We start from the raw sequence: 18,286 nt of genomic DNA, 5'->3' as shown, positions 1-18,286 counted from the left end.
CAAGAAGCATATGAAGGTCACCATCTTCTGCTCTCACGAAAGTCAAGAAGCATATGAAGGTCACCATCTCCTACTCTCCTAAGTTACGAAGGTCAAGAAGCATACGATGAATAACATTCCCCCGTCATGGAAAAGGAAAGAAGATGTGAAATTTTGTGTGAGGCGTGTGACTTTGTGAATATTAATTAATTTCTCTTTCTTTGTGAGGTCATGTTTCTATTTCTGAGTTTAGAGTTTAATTGTGAAATTCATTGAATGTGTTCAATTTCTTGTTGTTTTGATATGTATTCTGATTGTAAAATTTACTTTGTTATTCAGACCAGCTCAGACTCAATCCATTAGGTTAAGAATTCATCATATTAGAATATTAGTAGAGAATTTTATTAAATGGTACATTAATGGAGATGTGTCTTAAATTAATTGGGAGTGGGATGTGGACTATATATCCTACATGCAGTTGGAAGATTTAATAAGAAATAAGGGATATAGGAATACCAAGGTGTGAATACAAGCTTCCATCATAATATTTTGATGAAGACAAATACTTCAAGATGATGAAGACGGTGTTCGAACATAAAAGAAGAAAAGAAATAAACTAAAAAACAAATACAGTCTTCTCACTTTTATCCCATCAATAACTTGTTCATCATTGAAATAAAAACGAAATGAATCAAATGAATTGAAATCAATTTTACATCAACTGCAAGTTAAGATCGAAACCAAAATAATGGAATGACATAAAACTCGCAAGAACAAAATGATGAAATGACAAAAATATATATTACATGAATTTATGGCACTGTTTCGGTAGTGGTGTTTTTGGTTTTCAAAGAATGTTATTATGTTATGTTGTTTGAAATCATTGGCAAGATAACCGAACTCTTTGTATTCAACGGTACACATATAAATAATTAAGGTTTTGTAATTTAGGTTGTAAATAATAAATAAAATAATTATAAAATATCAAAAAAAAAAAATAAGGGTGTGCCTCAATTAAATCTCAAATCAATTTTGGCTTATCATGTAATTACAAGTTACTTAACCTTTTTAAGTATTATAATAGATTCCTTGCATTCACCAATTTAAAGTTTAACATTTTTTATGTAATAAAAGTTAAAATTAGTATTTAAATTTTATCCATTTGATCTTTTCTAATAACCAGAAAAATATCGGAGGCGTGAATGCGGCATATTGACTCTAGCAGATCTCATTTCTAAAGTTTTATAGGTTTATTTCTTCAATGAACAATAGATTTTGTGACTATCATTATACAATAAATTACTGAGAAAAAATTGTTACTAATAATTTAGTAACAGTAATTATACACCAACAATGTTATCAGTTTTTGCACCAATATTAAACTAGTACAGGCTTGTACAAATACTTGTTTGATCTTGCCTGTCAATATTCAATTCATTATCCCTCCTTTTAATTTTGCAGTTGTTACAAACAATAGCCAACTAAATTGATTTTTTTTTCTCCAAAATGTTATTCTCCTCTGGTTCCTTCCAATTATTGAGGAAGTTTCCTAGCTATACTTCGTTTCTAGAGTTCCTTTCTCCTTTTATTCCTAGCTTTTGCAGCTGGTTCTTGATTGGTGGTATCATTATTGGTTCTAGGGTTCCTGAGTTTAATTCTCATTATTGATGGTATCAATCCTAACTTGATTGGTGGTTTTTATTTCTCTCATTCATAGATAGTTTAATAGTATCAACCCTAACTTGATTGGTGGTTATTCTGCAAGCTCCACTGAAAAAGCTTCTTCTACTTAAGAGCATTATAGTCATCCCATCATCATTATCATCGTTGTCGTCTGTTTTTTGTCAGATTCTAACACGGGCATTTTTCCGTGAAAGGCATTATTATAACCTAGGAAATGTTCGTTGAGCGAGAATTTTATTCAACAATTCCTTCCTCAGTATCTTTCCTGATGCATTCTTAGGTATGGAATGGACAAATACCACACGCCTTATCTTCTTGTATGGTGCAACCTACAAACTCGAGCAAAATACAGATAAAATTACAATAATAATTTATATTTTCATCAAGCAAACAGGGAAGTTTATTGATTTTGGAAAAGAAAACTGCTATATCAACTAGAAGAATAAAAAGGTTCAAGAAAATAGCACCTGTTTGGCTACAAAATCTATTATTTCTGCTTCACCCATGCAGCTTTGAGGTTGCCTTACCACAATCGCCAGGGGAACCTGGCCAGCATCTTCATCAGGGTATCTGTTGTTGATTTTCAAAGGTTATGCATTCTGTCCTAGCTTAGATAGCACAAATTATAACTTGCCTTTTTCTAAAAACATATTTTATGAAAGATTATTTTATGTGAGAAATTGAAAGAGAGAAAAAATGGATTCATGAGACTAGTGAAGAAATGAAGACATTACGGAACAACTGCAGCATCTTTTATCTCTTGGTGAGACTGGAGTAATTGTTCCAGCTCCGCAGGAGCCACCTACCAATATTGTAGGAAAAAGAAACAGACCCGTCATAATATTTTTTGGAATGACAAAATGTCAGTATGATAGTGTTAATATTGTGGGTGGGGGGATAAGAACCGCTAATCTAATCTCCAGATCACCCAACTCCTCCTTAACTCTCCAGTCCTCGCCTCAACTACCAAGTCATACTTGATATATAACTCAGATGGATTTAACATTAAAACATGAAAGTTCATGATTTTTGCATAGTTTTAACAATAAAATTCAATTGCATATTGCAGTATTTTAACTTTTTCTTTGTTATCCAATGCATCCCTACATGCAACTGCAAAGATTAATCCCTCAAATTAATTAAAATTGATTAAGAATTGACATCTCCCAACAGATGCTTTTCCATAGCAATGGTTAGTATCAAATCCCTGACAAAATGACTAAGGGGACAAAGTATCCATGACTTGCAAAAAATAAAATACTAAAAAGTTTTTCTGCTAAAGTTTTTGTTTTTATTTTAGATTGGATCCGGTGGAGGATTCTTATCATTTAAAGCACATAATATCATGTCTAAAGATTTTGTAGCCTTTGAAGTAGCTTGACATGACAGTCACATAGAGAACTATTTTTCATTGAACACATTCTCAACAATTGTAGAACTTACTTAAAGTAAGGTAAGAGCATAAATAAGGTTCTTGCATTTGGGAGAAAATATGTGGAAGTTCTTAATTTCCATGTGACATTTTTGAGCCCACATAAGGGAATTAAGATCCAATTTTATTCTTTGAATGGAAACCATAAATTTTCACAACTATTGTAATTTATAAAAGAAATAAAAAAACACTAGTTTACTAAAGAAGCAGATAGTTTACCTGGTAACCTTTATATTTGATCAATTCTTTCAACCTGTCTACAACATAGACGAAACCTTCGTTGTCAAAATAGCAAATATCGCCAGTTCTCAACCATCCATCCACAAAAGTAACAGCAGTTGCCACTGGGTCATCAACATAACCTGCTAAAATTCCAAATGCCCAATTACCAAATACCAAAGCAAATTGGCATTAATATAAGAGTTTGATTGATAGGTATGTTCACTGTAAAAAAGTATTACCACATGTATCCAACTATATCATGATTCACGAGTAGAGATCCTCTTCATTTCTTTAAGAAATTGAGAGTTCCATTATTATAGTTTTGTGTGTATAAATAAAGTCACATAAATATTAAATATATGTCACATGTTTTAAAACCGTGTGCTATTTTATTTACATACAAAATTATAGTAATGGAGAAAATGAAGAGAATGAGAAAAAGAGAGTATCTTAACCCTTATGTCACTTTGATAAAACAGTTTTACCTCCACAACTATCTACATGTTAAGATGTGAATAGATGCATATTGAAAAAAATTACAATTAAACTCGTAATTTAAGTAGCAATAACTATTAGTTTCACAAAAAACAAACACAAAAGACAAAAAAAAAGTATTCTTGCATTTATGAATGTGCATGCCTTTCATTATTTGAGGTCCTCTAACCCAAAGTTCTCCTTCTTCACCAGGAGACATGGACTCTCCTGTGTTGGGGTTCACTATTTTAGCTTCCATCCCTGATCCCAGCCTACCTGTAGTACCTGCTCGTCTAGCCTCATCTGAACCTACTATTCGGATAACACCTGCGGTTGATTCAGTTAACCCATATCCCTATAATAAAAGGATTATATTAATCTTTTAAGATAATTATTACAAATGCAAATAAGGTATTGAAAAAAAAATCATCAAGTTAATTGATAATTTTGATGGATAAATTAATCAACAATTATTTTTTCAAAATAAATTCATAAAACAAAATTAAGGAATAACAATTTCTTTTTGTTATCAGAAAGAATAACATTTGCCACTATGCAAATGATGATGACACCAACTGCTGATTTTATAAATATGATATTGGTGCAGCATTTTATAGTAAATAGGAGAGTTACTTGTTTTGGCTGCATTTCAAAGCTGCAAATAGCTCCTTTGTAAAAAACTGTTATGCATGACATTATAGTTTCTACCGGATTAGTTTTTTTTTTTTGAAACAGTCTATCAGTTTACTCAGGAAGCCCATAGTTAATTAGTTAGTAAAACTGAATTGACAAAAGGTCATTCAATCTGATCAACCACTTTGTTCATGTCTAATTTTAGAGCAAGCATCCGTTTCTTTCTTACCTTTGGTTATTTTTAATTAGTCTCCCTTTCACAAACGTGGTTTGCTCTTCGTCCACAATATGGCCAGAAGCATTCCAGTCTGTTTGTGATCACTTAGGTAACAATTTTCAGTTTTGTAACAAATGTAGTTACTCATACTATCGGGACGGGACGGCCGCTAATAACACTAGTTATCATAGTTTTTAATCCGGACTGCAACAAGCCCAATCCAGTTAGCAAACATTGCCTAAATCAGTGTATCATGTAAAAGACTACTCAATTACACCTTAAGCCCGTGAGGCATAGAAAGATATCCGATGGCCAAATCAGATCCGCTTATACTGATTAGAGGATGCTTCAAGATTTGAGCCAGATACATCAATACCATACAGAGCCGTCTCAAGAGTTTGGATGCAATGCGTAGATTAGCCTTAGTTTAACAATGGAAAAACAACTAAGGGCCCTACTTAATCATGATTGAACCGGACAAATATTCTATGCCGCCCTATTTAGCTTTAGTTTAACCTTAACAAATTTGGGACCCAGTAGCCCACTTTACACGTCCCCTATCACACTAGAAGTTAAAAAGTTGGAAAGTTTGAGAAGAAACCTGGAGAATGGATACTTGAGGGAACTTTGCTTTGAAAGCATCCAAGTTGTCCTTTCCCAACGGAGCACCACCACAAGCCAGCCATTTCAATGACGACAAATCATACCCCTCCGTCGCTCTCTCTTTATTCATCGCCACCACTACTGGCGGCGCCGCCGCAAGATTAGTGACTCGAAACCTCTGGAAAGCACCCAGCATTTTCTCCAATCCAAACCTCTCCATCACAACCAACGTTTCCATCATAGCCACCGACTTGAAAAGGTAGGTAAAACCATACACGTGAAAATAAGGCACCACAGCCAAACACACGGCAGGACTCTCCGTCGGAATCCTAACGGCATTGTACGACGCCACCGACGCCATAATGTTCCGGTGAGTCAGCATTACGCCTTTCGATTTCCCCGTGGTCCCCGAGGAGTACAGAATCGCAGCCACGTCCGATTGATTAACAACCGGCGGTATCGGTATCGATACCGATACCGGTGAACTATTATCTTCAGTGGTGAGTGCGTCGAACTCGGGCGAGTCAATGAGAATCGTTCCGAGTGAGAGTTTTGGAAGTTTGTGAAACAAAAACGACGTCGTGAAAGCGATGATCGGTTTCGAGAGGCTAATGAGGTGAGAAATCTCGGAGGGAGAGGAAGCTGGGTTAACGGGTGAAAGGACCACGCCAATGGAGAGTAGTGCGAAGTAGAGGATTGGCACCTGGATGATGTTTGGGGAAAGTACCAATGCGGTGTGGTTTTTGGTGAGTCCGTGGAGGGTGGTGAGGTTGGTGGCGAGGGTTTGTGAGCGTTGGATGAAGATGGAGTGAGAGATTTGGTGAGATGTGGTTGAGTCGATGAGGAAAGTGAGGGAGTCGGAGGAAGGTGATTTGTGGCGGAGGGAGAGAATGTAGGTTGCGGCGGAGATGGAGGCGTATGGTGGAGGAAGGTTGAGTGGGGGCCGTAGACTGTGGAAGGTTTTGGATATGGAGTTGAACCCGGTTTTTGGATCGATCGGATTAGAGTTGTTGTCTTCTTCCATGAGAGTGAGTTTGAGATTTTTGAGTGGAGGATTAGGCTGATTCTCGAAAAGGACGTTGTTCTGTCATGTATGTGCCTTGGCCTATTGAAATTGAAGCAAACACGGAACATACTCCAAAAAAGTATAAGCGGTTCCACTATTGGACGCAACTAATTTCTATTTTGTCATTACCCATAAAATTCAATTTAATTTATTTTTTAAAACAAAATAATATAGTTTTAAAATATGGACCGTTTTGGAAATTTTTTTTTTGAATAACCACTTATTTAAAAATTTTAGAAATATCAAGTATTTCAAAATAATTACAAAAATGGCAACTTTTTTAAAAAAAAAACACGTTGTCGCCAGGGGGTGGCAACAACACTTAAAATCCAATGATGTTGCCAATGGGCCTGGCGACTATGTACAAAAGCTGAGTGTTGTCGTCACCACCCAGGCGACAACACCTCCCCTTTATTTTTTTTTCAATTTTTTTATATTATTTTTTTTACCTGCATGCAGTGGTCCCGGTCGCCTCCTTGGGTGGCGACAACACTTAATTGTGTGCAAATCTTTGCCTATAAATAGCAGCCCATTATGCAATCAAGAATCATTATTTTCTCCTCCAATTTTTCCATTTTCACTTCACATTATTGATCATGTCTCGCATAAGGCCGGAGTCATGGCAACAAACATCATCCAGCCGTCCTGTGCCAGCACCGAAATACAAAAGATGTTATGGGCATGTTATTTTTTCTCCAGGTCAAATCCCCTATGGCGGTTACGTTTTGGAACATCCGTACCTTTAACAACCCGAAGCGGACTCTGATGTCACAGTTAGAAGGGGAGTACAGTCCCGGGGAAGAAATCAAAAGGATCCAGAGGCTTAGAACAAGGGTGTCGCTTATGACCAGAGAGACGATCCGTTGGTGGGTTGATGTGAAAACCGACCTTGATACTGAATAAATAATGGATGGATCATATGACATTGTTTTAACCGCTGTAATTTCCTAGATTTTAATTGTTGGCTTAAATACACTTTTCGTCCCTGTAAGTTAGCGTGTTTTTAATTTTCGTCCCTGTAAGTTTTTTTTTTGGGTTTTAGTCCCTATATCTTACTTTTTGCTTGAGGTTTAGTCCCTAAAGCCAAAATCCGCAGGAAAATCTGCAGGTTACCTGCGGATTTTCTTGTGAAATTTTCTGCGGATTTTGTTTTTAGGGACTAAAACGAATGCGAAACTGAAATATAGGGACTAAAACCCAAAAAAAAAACTTACAGGGACGAAAACCAAAAACACGCTAACTTACAGGGACGAAAAATGTATTTAAGCCTTAATTGTTTGTTGTGTTGTTATTTTAGTCATTGTGTTGTCTTTTCAAATGTTGCCTTTAGGTTAAATTTTATTTCTAGTCCTAGTTTATGTTGTTTGTCATGTGTGTTGTAACTCATCTGATTAATGGAAAAAAAAGTCCATTTCATTGATAAAATAAATTACAAATATCATTGAACCTAAAAACTATGTTGTGGAGCTAGATCCACGATTGGGAAATTTGTTCCTATTATGTCCTACCTCACGACATATATTACACTTCCTCTGCATTTTTTCAGTGGCATCCATTTTGGTTCTAATACGCTTGTTGTTTGGTCGACCGCTTTTATTCCGACGCATTAAATCATTGTGCCAAACTGTTTCCCCCTTGTACACAGACCAATATGCCTCAATCGCTACCACCGGAAAGTAATTATCGTATACGTTGAGCAACGTTGATACCTTGTAAATTTTTGATACCAATGATAATGCATCAAAGTGAGTATGTGAACATGATGCAATGACATGGGAGCAAGGTGTAGCAACCTGCCCTAAAAATAAGCTTTTAGAGTCGCCACCTATTCTACCAAGGCGAATAGGAAACCTTACGCAGTTAAGAGATCGGGGTAAGATTATTATAATCAGGTCGAGGGAAGGTGTTAGGCACCCTCAACCCTTTCCTAAGGTTTGTATCTAAGGTTAAGGCTTATGGCTAAAATATTTAGGATAATAGCTAAAGAAGTGAAAAGGGCAAAATTGAGATTTTAAGTGAATTGAGATTTTAGGGAGGGGGACTCGCCTTGGTTATCCAAGTGCCTACGTATCTCCTTAGGGAGAATCAGAGTCAACGTAGTTCGGGCACAGGGTTGTACGCCTTAGAATTGATTATGAAGTTGTTGAGTTTGATATGATATGGTTTGAAGGCTTTTTGAATGGCCTGTCGTAGTTTTGAAATGCAAAGTTCGAAGGTATTTTGAATTACCTTATCGTAGATTTGAACATCACAGTGTTGAAGAGATGAATTTTGTAGTTCCGTGGTTTAGTGTGTTTTAGATGGCGTACAACCCTGGTTTAATATGTTACCGTTAGTTGCGATGATCAATAGATTCGATCATTATAGTTAACGGATTAGATAATGTATTGCTGGTTATTCTGATCAATAGATTTGATCGTCACGAACAGCAAATAAAGTATTTTAATTTTTGTATAATTAAATTTATTTATCGTTATCCCTCATAATCAATAGGTTTGATTATTACACGATAATGAATTTCATTTTTTTTTTTGTATTTTATTGCTTTATTTGGATATTTGATCAGTACGACATAGAGAATCGACCAATTCGAAGGCGGGATGAAATAGATATTCACCCGTCATTTATCCGTTAAAGGGGAGTTAGAACTGACGTTTTCATTATTGGATTTGATTAATTAAATTAATCGATTATTAATCATTGCGACTAATAGATTTAGTCGGGACGAATAATAAATTAAATCCTAAAAACTTTGGCCAAGTGGCCAGTGGGATTGGGCAAACCCTAATACCTGAATAATCTCCTAGGATTTTTGTGATTTTTAAAGTAATTAAATCAATTAAATCTATTAAATCGAATAGTCGAGATAATCGATCGAATAAATCGGGAGAAATCCTAAACCCTAGTCATTAGCCTAATCCTATTTTAAATAATACAATAAATAAAAATTATATAAAAAGAACCTGGCAATTATCCTGTGTGGGTGATCTCTGGAGTGTCCATGGGACACATTGCAATTCTATGGCGTTGGATCTGATTCTGGTGAGATCTGGTGGTGATGGATTGAAAGCGTATCATAGACCTTCCTGGAGCCACGCGCATGGAATCTGGAGACTTACTAATTCGTAAAAAATATAATGTAGGAGCTGGGTATCAAACCCACTCCTTTAGGTTTATTATCCATTCACCTTTTCCACGCGCGTTGTGTTCATCAATTGTAATAAAGGTGAACTGAATATAATATAATAAGTCATAGGTTAAGGAAATTTGAATGAAATAAAACGCGCCCAGGGTCATCTTCCTCGCGTGGTTTTTTTTCTGAAACAACAAACCTACGGCAACGATTTTGAAGTGCGGCCATAAGTCTTCCATCCTCTAACCTGCGAATTATCACTCAACGACGCAAGGAAATAACACATACCTAACACAAATCACCTTGTGAAACCAATAGGACCACTGATTCTAGCCAATATCTCGTGTAATCTGCTATCCCCAAATTAAAGGTGTAAAAACCCTAACTATGGCATCATGCTAAACCTGCTTCAAAACTTAAATTAAATCATTCCAACAGTTTGCAAATGATGATATAAACACGAATATGCCTTTAGATATGGTTTATGACGCGTTTTTCTAAGAATTCGACTAAAAAATGTTTAAGATAAAACTTGCACAATCGGAGTACATTCACCGCGTTTTGGATGATGATGAGAGTTGGTTTATCTTCAGGAAGCACCAAGGATTCGATTGGGGTGTCTGAATTGGTCTGAATCGAACTAAAAGTTGATCTTATTTCTCCCTTTGTGTTCACGGTTTTTTCTGAGTTTGTATCAAGTTTCTTAGGTTGCAGAATCCGTCCAACCCCCCCTCTCTGCCTGGAAATCCTTCTATATATATCTCACATTAGTTTAGGTTTAACAAAATTCCAATGAATCTTTTGCATTAACCTGGAGGGATTTGATTTTGTGGTGATTTTGTATTGATTGGAAATTATGAACAAATATCATTTTTCTGAAATTGGACTTTTGAAGATTTTATTCCTGTATCGTTTAGCCATGTGAAGATTTTGAGCAATTTTCTCTCTTTTATTTTTTTTGGTATTTCCTAATAATTTCTAATAATTATAACACTTAATTCTAATAAGCTACATATAACTAATAATAGTATAACTAGTTAATAATACTAATGACTAAAAATAATTATATTTAATAAAATAAAATAAACTAATAATAATATTATTAACAATCCTATAACTAATATTTAATTAACCCCTAATTAATTACTAAAAAAATTAAAAATAATTATACTAATATTAGTAATAGAATATAACTGATAATAAGATGAGTAAATAATTAAAACTAAATTGTAGTAGAAATAAAAAATGATGAATAAGCCTTAGAATGAAATAGATGGGCCCAAATATTTGGGTTCAAATGCCTGCTAATTACACACCTAAATTTAGTTAAAGGTTTTATAAGAACGTGGGTTTAACAATAGATATGTTAAACCCCATAGCCCTTAATTTTTACACCTTTAGTAAATTAAAGTATACGAATAGTATCGGGTAAATTTTGGGGTATGACAGCTGCCCCTGTTCAATCTTCTTGAACCTGAAGAGTCGGATAGGCACGTCTGCCTATCGTGATCTAAAGGTAGAAGATGATTGAACACTGAGAATGCCCTGAAATTTGCATTTGTTGGGAAGAGTTCTGTGGGAGATGGGCTTACAGATGCCACCCAAGGTAAATACCCCTCTTTTTTAGAATGATGAAGCAGATGCTTTCGAAAGGAACCACTTGCTTTGATTGTAGTACGGCCTAAAAAGGCAACCTGAATTTTATGCAATGTTATGATGCATGCGATGTATGATGCAGTGAGCTTCTCAAAATAAATGAGAGCGATGTTAGTTGAATGATGCATGATTATTAACTATGCTAGTTAAAGTATGTTAGTAACTTTGGAAAAGAAAAATAAAACCTTTGATTGTTATTGATGATGTTTTGGAGAAGATCACTGCCGAGGGACTAACGTGATAAACCCAATTTGAGGAACCCTTTGAAAATCTTGTTGTAAAACCCTTTGTAAAACCCTTTTGTTCTTTCGAAGTAGATCACTGCCGAGGGACTCGCGTGATAAACCCCATTGAAGAAACCCTTTATGAAACCCTTTGTAAAACCCCTTTGTTTTTTTTCCGAAGTAGATCACTGCCGAGGGACTAACGTGATAAACCTCATTGAAGAAACCCTTTGTAGTCCTGAAGAAGATCACTGCCGAGGGACTAACGTGATAAACCCCATTGAAGAACCCCTTGTAAAACCCTTTGATCACTGCCGAGGGACTAACGTGATGGGTTAACATAACTATCAACAGCGACGACTCGCAGTTTGTTGTGGAAGCCAGTTAACTTGCTATAGCGCTAGCAAGCTTTCGCGCTCTAGTAAGTTTTCGTAGTTTGTGAACCCCACTTACTATAGCTCTAGTAAATTTCCGTAGTTTGTGAACCCCACTTACTATAGTTCTAGTAAGTTTCCGTAGTTTGTGAACCCCAAAAGGATCACTTGCTATAGTTCTAGCAAGTTCACCTGCACCAATAGGATTACTTGTCATAGTTCTGACAAGCTCACCTGCACCATTTGGATCATCTGCCCTTGTTCGGACAAATTTCACCTGCACCATTTGGATCACTTGCCCTGGCTCGGACAAGTTTCACCTGCACCATTTGGATCATTTGCCCTGGTTCGGACAAATTTCACCTACACCATTTGGATCATTTGCCCTGGTTCGGACAAATTTCACCTACACCATTTGGATCATTTGCCCTGGTTCGGGCAAATTTCACCTACACCATTAGGATTACTCGCCCTGGTTCGAACGAGTTCACCTGCACCATAAGGATTATCTGCCCTGGTTCGGACAAGTGTACCTGCATAAAAAGAAATCATTTGCTATAGTTCTAGCAAACTTACCTGTATCAAAGGAATTGCCTGCCATGGTTCTGACAAGCGTACCTGCATGAAAAAGATTCACCTGTTTGGAGACTCACGACTTAAGGGTCGGAGAAAATAGCATGTTAAATATTCACGACTCGAGGGTCGGAAAGGAAACGATATGTTTAGAAACTCACGACTCGAGGGTCGGACATTCACGACTCGAGGGTCGGAAAACACCTCAATCACAACACGAGGGTTGGAAACTCACGACACGTGGGTCGGAAAACAGATCAATCACAACACGAGGGTTAGAAACTCACGACACGTGGGTCGAAAAATACACCTATCACAACACGAGGGTCGGAAAATAAACCAATCACAACACGAGGATTGGAAACTCACGACTCGAGGGTCGGAAGACTTTTGTAGTATGTGAATGCACTGGATGATATGCATATGCTAATGCGTATGTATGTATGCTGATGCTGATGTCAATCCCAAGATTTTATCTCCTTATTGAACTTGTTTAAACCATATTTTCACCTACACCATGGCTATGCTTATGCCAGCTTGGTAATGTTTATGTATGCTTATGTATATGTTGATTGATGTAACAAGTGGAATGAAGTAATGTCTTCTATAAGAGTACCTGAAAAGGTTTCTGGAATGGATATGAAAATTTGTCTTAAAGAAGACTACCTGAAAAGGCTCTTAGAAAGGATAGAAATTTGTCTTAAAGAAGACCACCTAGAAAGACTGATAATGTCTTACAAAGACTACCTAAAAAGGTTCTTGGAGAGGACAATGAATGTCTTAGAAAAGACCACCTAGAAAGGTTCGTAGAATGTCTTAAAGAAGACCACCTGAAGAGGTTCCTGAGAAGGATGACAAATTATCTTAAAGAAGACTACCTAAAAAGGTACTTAGAAAAAGAATGTCCTGAAGAAGACTACCTAAAAAGGTTCTTGGAAATGACGATGATTGTCTTAGAAAAGACTATCTAGAAAGGTTCTTAGAAAGAGAATGTCTTGAAGAAGACTACCTGAAGAGGTTCCTAGAAAGGATCGTGAGATTTAAAGAAGAATACCTGAAGAGGTTCCTAGAGAGGATGATGAATGTCTGAGAAAATACTATCTACAAAGGTATGGTGTAATGTATCAACCAATGTATGTAATGCATGATTTATATGTATTTGCATGATGCTCCAATGATAGGTTGTTGATAACCAAAGCGTGTATAGTTCGCTAATGTTGTAAGGTTGCTGGATGCTAGCGCGATTTCCCAATACTTGTTTTTTTTGAATTTTGAAGACCGTAGTTGGGAGAAAGATTTGTTCGATATTGTAAAGTGTGAGAACGCATTTTCCTTTTGTTGTGCGTCTTGCCCCGGTTTGACGCTTTGAATTACTCCATGCCTTTGAATACTCGAAGTTCTCCACGCCTTTAACCTTTCGAGGTTCTCCACACCTTTAACCTTTCGAGGTTCTCCACACCTTATGGATTTGATATCCAATGCCCCATTGTTTAGTGAAAAAGGATGCCTATGATCTCCACGCCAAGAAGGGAGTTCCCCGAGAAATAACCCTGTCATACGCTTTGGCGTTTAGATTGAAGGGTATCCCCTTGATCCCCAGGTTATGGAAGGTTATCCATGGTGTTCTATCCTTTAAATTTTCTCCCATGTTTAACATGCCCCTGTTTATTATTGCGTCGAGACGTGACCAAAGCCAATTGAACCTTAGGAAGAATGCCCCTAGTGAATAGGATGTTTGCTTGCATGCCCTTGTGATCCTTGAAATTTTGCCCCTGTTTAGGAGAACCCTCTAGATGTGGTTTCCCCCCATGCAAAGGTCTTTTTTAGAAGTGATCGCCTTTGATTAACCAATTTCGAGATATCCTCGATGCTAAGTGTATATTCATAGATGATGTTGTACCCTTTGAGAAGTAACTCCAATACGATGCGTATGCAAGTTTTGAAATCGAAGTCCGTTATGAATTAGGACTAGATGATTAGAAATGAATGCTTGAAGAAGCATAGTGATTAGAAATAGCTTTAACAAACTTAGGAGTCAGTATAACAAAATCCTGCTTACTATGCCTTCGTAGTTAACCTTGCCTCAATTAGGACTTTTGAATGTTGTAATTTGGCCTGGTTCATGGTTTTAAGAAACAATGGATATAAGGCTCAAGATTTATTTAACCCACCCCTTTCTCCTTGATGTTCTCCAAATCCCAAGAATTCGCCTAATCCAATGGTTGCGCTTTGTTTGCAAGAGAATCATTTCAGTTGTGGTGTTGAGCAGAAGCCTTAGTAGAGATCCAAGCACTGATGAAAAATATTGTAGAGATCCAAGCGTTTACGGGAAGCTTCGATGATTTGGCAGTCACAAGATTATCCTTCGTATTTCGCCTTTGTTTTTATCCCTTATTTTTGCATGAACCAATTCCTTTGACTTTGATCCATCGGGATGCCTTAATTTTTGCCTAAGTCGTTTTTGTTTTTTTTTCATTTCGACTTAGCGGGCGCTTTTTTCTCCTTTTTTTTGAATACTCCTTTGAAAATGTTGATCCTTGGATATTGAATGTTGTGACTACCATGTTGACTTTGATTTGTAAGCTTTGACTTTGATTTGTCCTCGATCTTGATTGATGTATTGAGGAAGAAGATGTTGTGAATGTTATCTCCATTGCTTCCTCAATCTTGGATGAACGCGAGGAATAAGATATGCTTGAACCTTTGCTTGATCCTTATGCTTGGATTGACTGATTCTCTTTGACAACCAAAATACACCATTGAATTAATTGAAGTCTACCCTGCCCCTGGTTGAAATCATGGTTTATTTGAAAAGTAGAAACAAACTCCAACACCTGGCTCGAGGGGGGTGACAAGGGATTAACATCCTTATATCTCCACAATTTGGGAATTGAAACAATGCCTGTACATCCTCGGCTCGGTCTTACCTTGAAAGCATACGTTTAGCTGGACTTAGTTATTTGTATTCGTCATTCTTCCTTAAGTTTGTTAATAATCCTAAATTTGGAAAGTCGTAATAGTGAGCGAATGAATTGACCCCAAAACCTGCATTGTCATCCCATTAGAATTGCTAATCTGAAGGTACAACTTTTATCCTGAGTGACACTTAGCGATCGTAGGGGTTGAAATTTTGACATGATAAACACCTGTTAATCTTAGGGACAATCTCCTTGGTAAATCCATTTACTTTGTTTTACTCCTTAGTTCATGGACTTGTAGAAGTAAATGGTAATCTCGAATTCTCCTTGGGCACGTCAAACCGGTCGGGATTAGATTGTTAGCGGTGGGTTTTCGTCGTATCGGAACTTTATGAGTTTCCTTTGACTGAACCTCTTTTGCTTTTCCTAAGGATAGTGTCACATCGTCCGTAACCTCCAGAGTTTGTAGATTGATAGAGAGAACCTATGACCCTTTTGCCCCTTGGTGTGGAGTTAACATATGTCGCCTTCCTCCCGTCGTAGTTATGCATCTTCGTTCAGGATACTGCCCCAGTTGGACTAATCCTTGCTCCCAAGTTATCGTAGAGCGTCCTTGTAAATTTGATATGTTCTAAGACGAACCCCTTTATGACTAGATACCCCTTGAGTGTATCTATAAGGGAACTTCTTTATTGAACTAATCCTTGATCGATGATAACCTTTGTTGTATTTACGATCCTGTTATGACAAGGCATGGACATGCGTCTGACATGGTGAAAGACATCCTTTTTTCCTTTAGTAAAACCAAGATCATTCTCACTAATTTAACCTCCTTTCTCCGTAGTTTATGATCCCTTTTATTTCTTTGTGGGTCTCGGGAAATCGGCTAGCACGGAAAGTGTGGATGCGGGCGAAGGTATGAATGCAAATGTAAATGTCAATGTAAATGTATGAATGCACGAAAATGCAAATGCATGCGTATGCAAAAGACTCCTTGTATTATAACTCCTTGTATGAAATGCAGACGTGTGACGTATAATCCTAAGGATAGCCTATGCGGATTTTGAGGTGACGTTGGACCATAACGAAATCCTTGAGAGTTAGATGTTAGGACACGCCAATGGAAATCCCTTAGATTAGGGAGTACGCGGAAAGTAGCAGCTGATGACCGTTCAAGACAGTCACCAAGTCTCATGGCCATCGAGAGGCCGTTCGACGTGTACCAGTGAAATTGTCCCTCGTGGGAAGGTTCTTTATGTGGAACACAACCTATCTAAGGACGATATCGGATGAAAATAAATCCCTACAGGCTAGGGATGAAGGATGTATAGATGGAAATGCAAATCCTACAAGTTAGAGGGTGCGCGGGAATAAGCACGGAGTGACCGTTCAAGACAGTCACAAAATCTCATAGCCATCGAGAGGCCAATCGAACGTATGCTAATGAAGTTGTCCCCCGTATGAGGGATGTGATTTTGGAATTAGAATCTGTAATACGGTGAACTGACTTTATTTGAAATGTGCGGATAGCAAGAGTCGCCACCGACTTTTATTTTATCCAATTGGAAAGGCTAAAAGAACAGGAAAGACCTTTGAAAGATTTTGAGTTCGGGGGGTAAGTTATACAAAGGGAAGGTGTAAGGCACCCTTTGCATCCATGGTTTTCCATGGGCTCTTAATTGCTTAGCTCACTTTGTTTTTAAAAATGTTTGAATTGTTAGAAAAGTAGAGTGTGAATAGAAAAACCTTTGAAAAAGAACTTTAGCTCGTAAATAAACATAGTCTTTTTGAATTTGATTTTGAAAAGAGGTGTGAAAAGTAATTTGAGTTTTAAAGCAAGCAACTAGTAGCAACTACCCTAAGTTAGAAAAAACGCTCTTTTAGCTTTTCAAGCGAAAGGGTCTATCCATACCATAAGAGGGCAGGAAGTCTTTCAATTGGATGTTTGAAGGGTCATCGAGATATCATTCGCCATGAGACTGTCCCTTGCCATAAAGAAGGCAGGTAGTCTAAGGGAAGGATATAATAGTCATTAATCATTTTAGGCATCATGCGAGGATACCTTAGCAATTGGGACAATTATTCTTTATAAGGCAACCTCGAGGGAGTTTCAATAACTTTGAAGGCAACAGGCAACATTGCTTTAGGTATCCTCGGAATCGAGGGACTTGACTATTTAGTATACTTAGAGGCAACAAGGCAACAATATAAGGCAACAGTCAACAAGAAGGGTTATCCTAAAGGTGCGTGTGTGGCACAATCAGGTGGTTAATTCAGATATTTATCTTTTATTTGTTATCCTAATTCAATTCATGGTTGCACTCCCTATATTACTAACCACAACAATTAATATTATATAGAAATTAAAGGCAGAAAATAAATTCCTACGCTATTACAATAAACACCTGCGGGGAAGGGGAATTACAATAAAAACCTGTAGGGGAATGCATAAATTAAAAGGCGGAAAGTAAAGGCAGAAAATAAGAGGGAGCAATAATCAGCATAAACATCTTCGAATGCCTTGATCTTCCTTGAACCTTCGATTGACTCTGAACATCTGAGAATTAAACAGAAAATAATAGGGAATGAGTGCAGGAGAGGTTCATCGACATTTGAAAGTAAACCCTAATTTTTATAAGGCAAAATAAAAATAAAAATGTTATTAAAGAAACTAGAAAACTTAGCTTTTTGGTCGGGTAAGGCGCATGGCTGAAAGATCTTTGATTAACCCTGAAAATTAGGCATAAAGAAGAAAAATGCGTTAATGGATAACACCTACCTGAAGATTCTAGGGTTTATAAATGAATCGAGGTTAACAAACCAAAAAAATAAATTAATTATTGGTTTCTAGCCTAGTTAATTTTAAAATCGGCTACTTCTGATTAAAATAATTTAATACTTATCTAAATTAATTAATTATCAAACCTATTTGTTTTACTAATTTTAAATTAAATTATCCTAAAATTACTAATTAAATTAATTATTTTAACTCACCTAAATTAATTAAAAAGAAACATTTTTAATAATAATAATAAAAATATTAAATAGTTCTCAAAAAAAAAGGTTTTTAGTTTTCTTAAAGAAATAGAATGAGCAAAA

General features: G+C 36.7%; 1 protein-coding gene across 2 annotated transcripts; it reads right to left on the bottom strand.

Moving 5' to 3' along the window:
* Window positions 1–1,270: 1,270 nt before the first annotated feature.
* LOC131609069 (4-coumarate--CoA ligase-like 9) lies at window positions 1,271–6,377 on the bottom strand. 2 transcript variants are annotated; one of them, XM_058880708.1, is made up of 6 exons: window positions 5,242–6,377; window positions 3,956–4,145; window positions 3,314–3,456; window positions 2,397–2,464; window positions 2,130–2,232; window positions 1,271–1,991 (listed from the first exon to the last, which is right to left on the bottom strand). In XM_058880708.1, the coding sequence occupies exons 1-6, from the start codon at window positions 6,265–6,267 to the stop codon at window positions 1,863–1,865; spliced, it is 1,659 nt and encodes a 552-aa protein (XP_058736691.1). In that variant the 5' UTR covers window positions 6,268–6,377; the 3' UTR covers window positions 1,271–1,862. The 2 variants fall into 2 exon arrangements, with proteins under 2 accessions (XP_058736691.1, XP_058736692.1); XM_058880709.1 differs by lacking the exons at window positions 1,271–1,991; window positions 2,397–2,464.
* Between the last annotated feature and the right edge of the window lie 11,909 nt (window positions 6,378–18,286).

The sequence above is a fragment of the Vicia villosa genome, linkage group LG6 (genome assembly GCF_029867415.1).
Source record: "Vicia villosa cultivar HV-30 ecotype Madison, WI linkage group LG6, Vvil1.0, whole genome shotgun sequence".
In the NCBI taxonomy this organism is placed as follows: Eukaryota; Viridiplantae; Streptophyta; class Magnoliopsida; order Fabales; family Fabaceae; genus Vicia; species Vicia villosa.
The sequence above is the reverse complement of the archived record's forward strand: the minus strand, read 5'-3'. Positions and strand labels throughout refer to the sequence as shown.

Coding starts and splice junctions, on each gene's coding strand:
- LOC131609069 (XM_058880708.1), bottom strand. CDS start 6,267: ATGGAAGAAGACAACAACTCTAATCCGATCGATCCAAAAACCGGGTTC. Junction 4,146..5,241: donor CTCAAGTATCCATTCTCCAG/GTTTCTTCTCAA, acceptor CTTTTATTATAG/GGATATGGGTTAACTGAATC. Junction 2,233..2,396: donor AAAGATGCTGCAGTTGTTCC/GTAATGTCTTCA, acceptor AATCAACAACAG/ATACCCTGATGAAGATGCTG.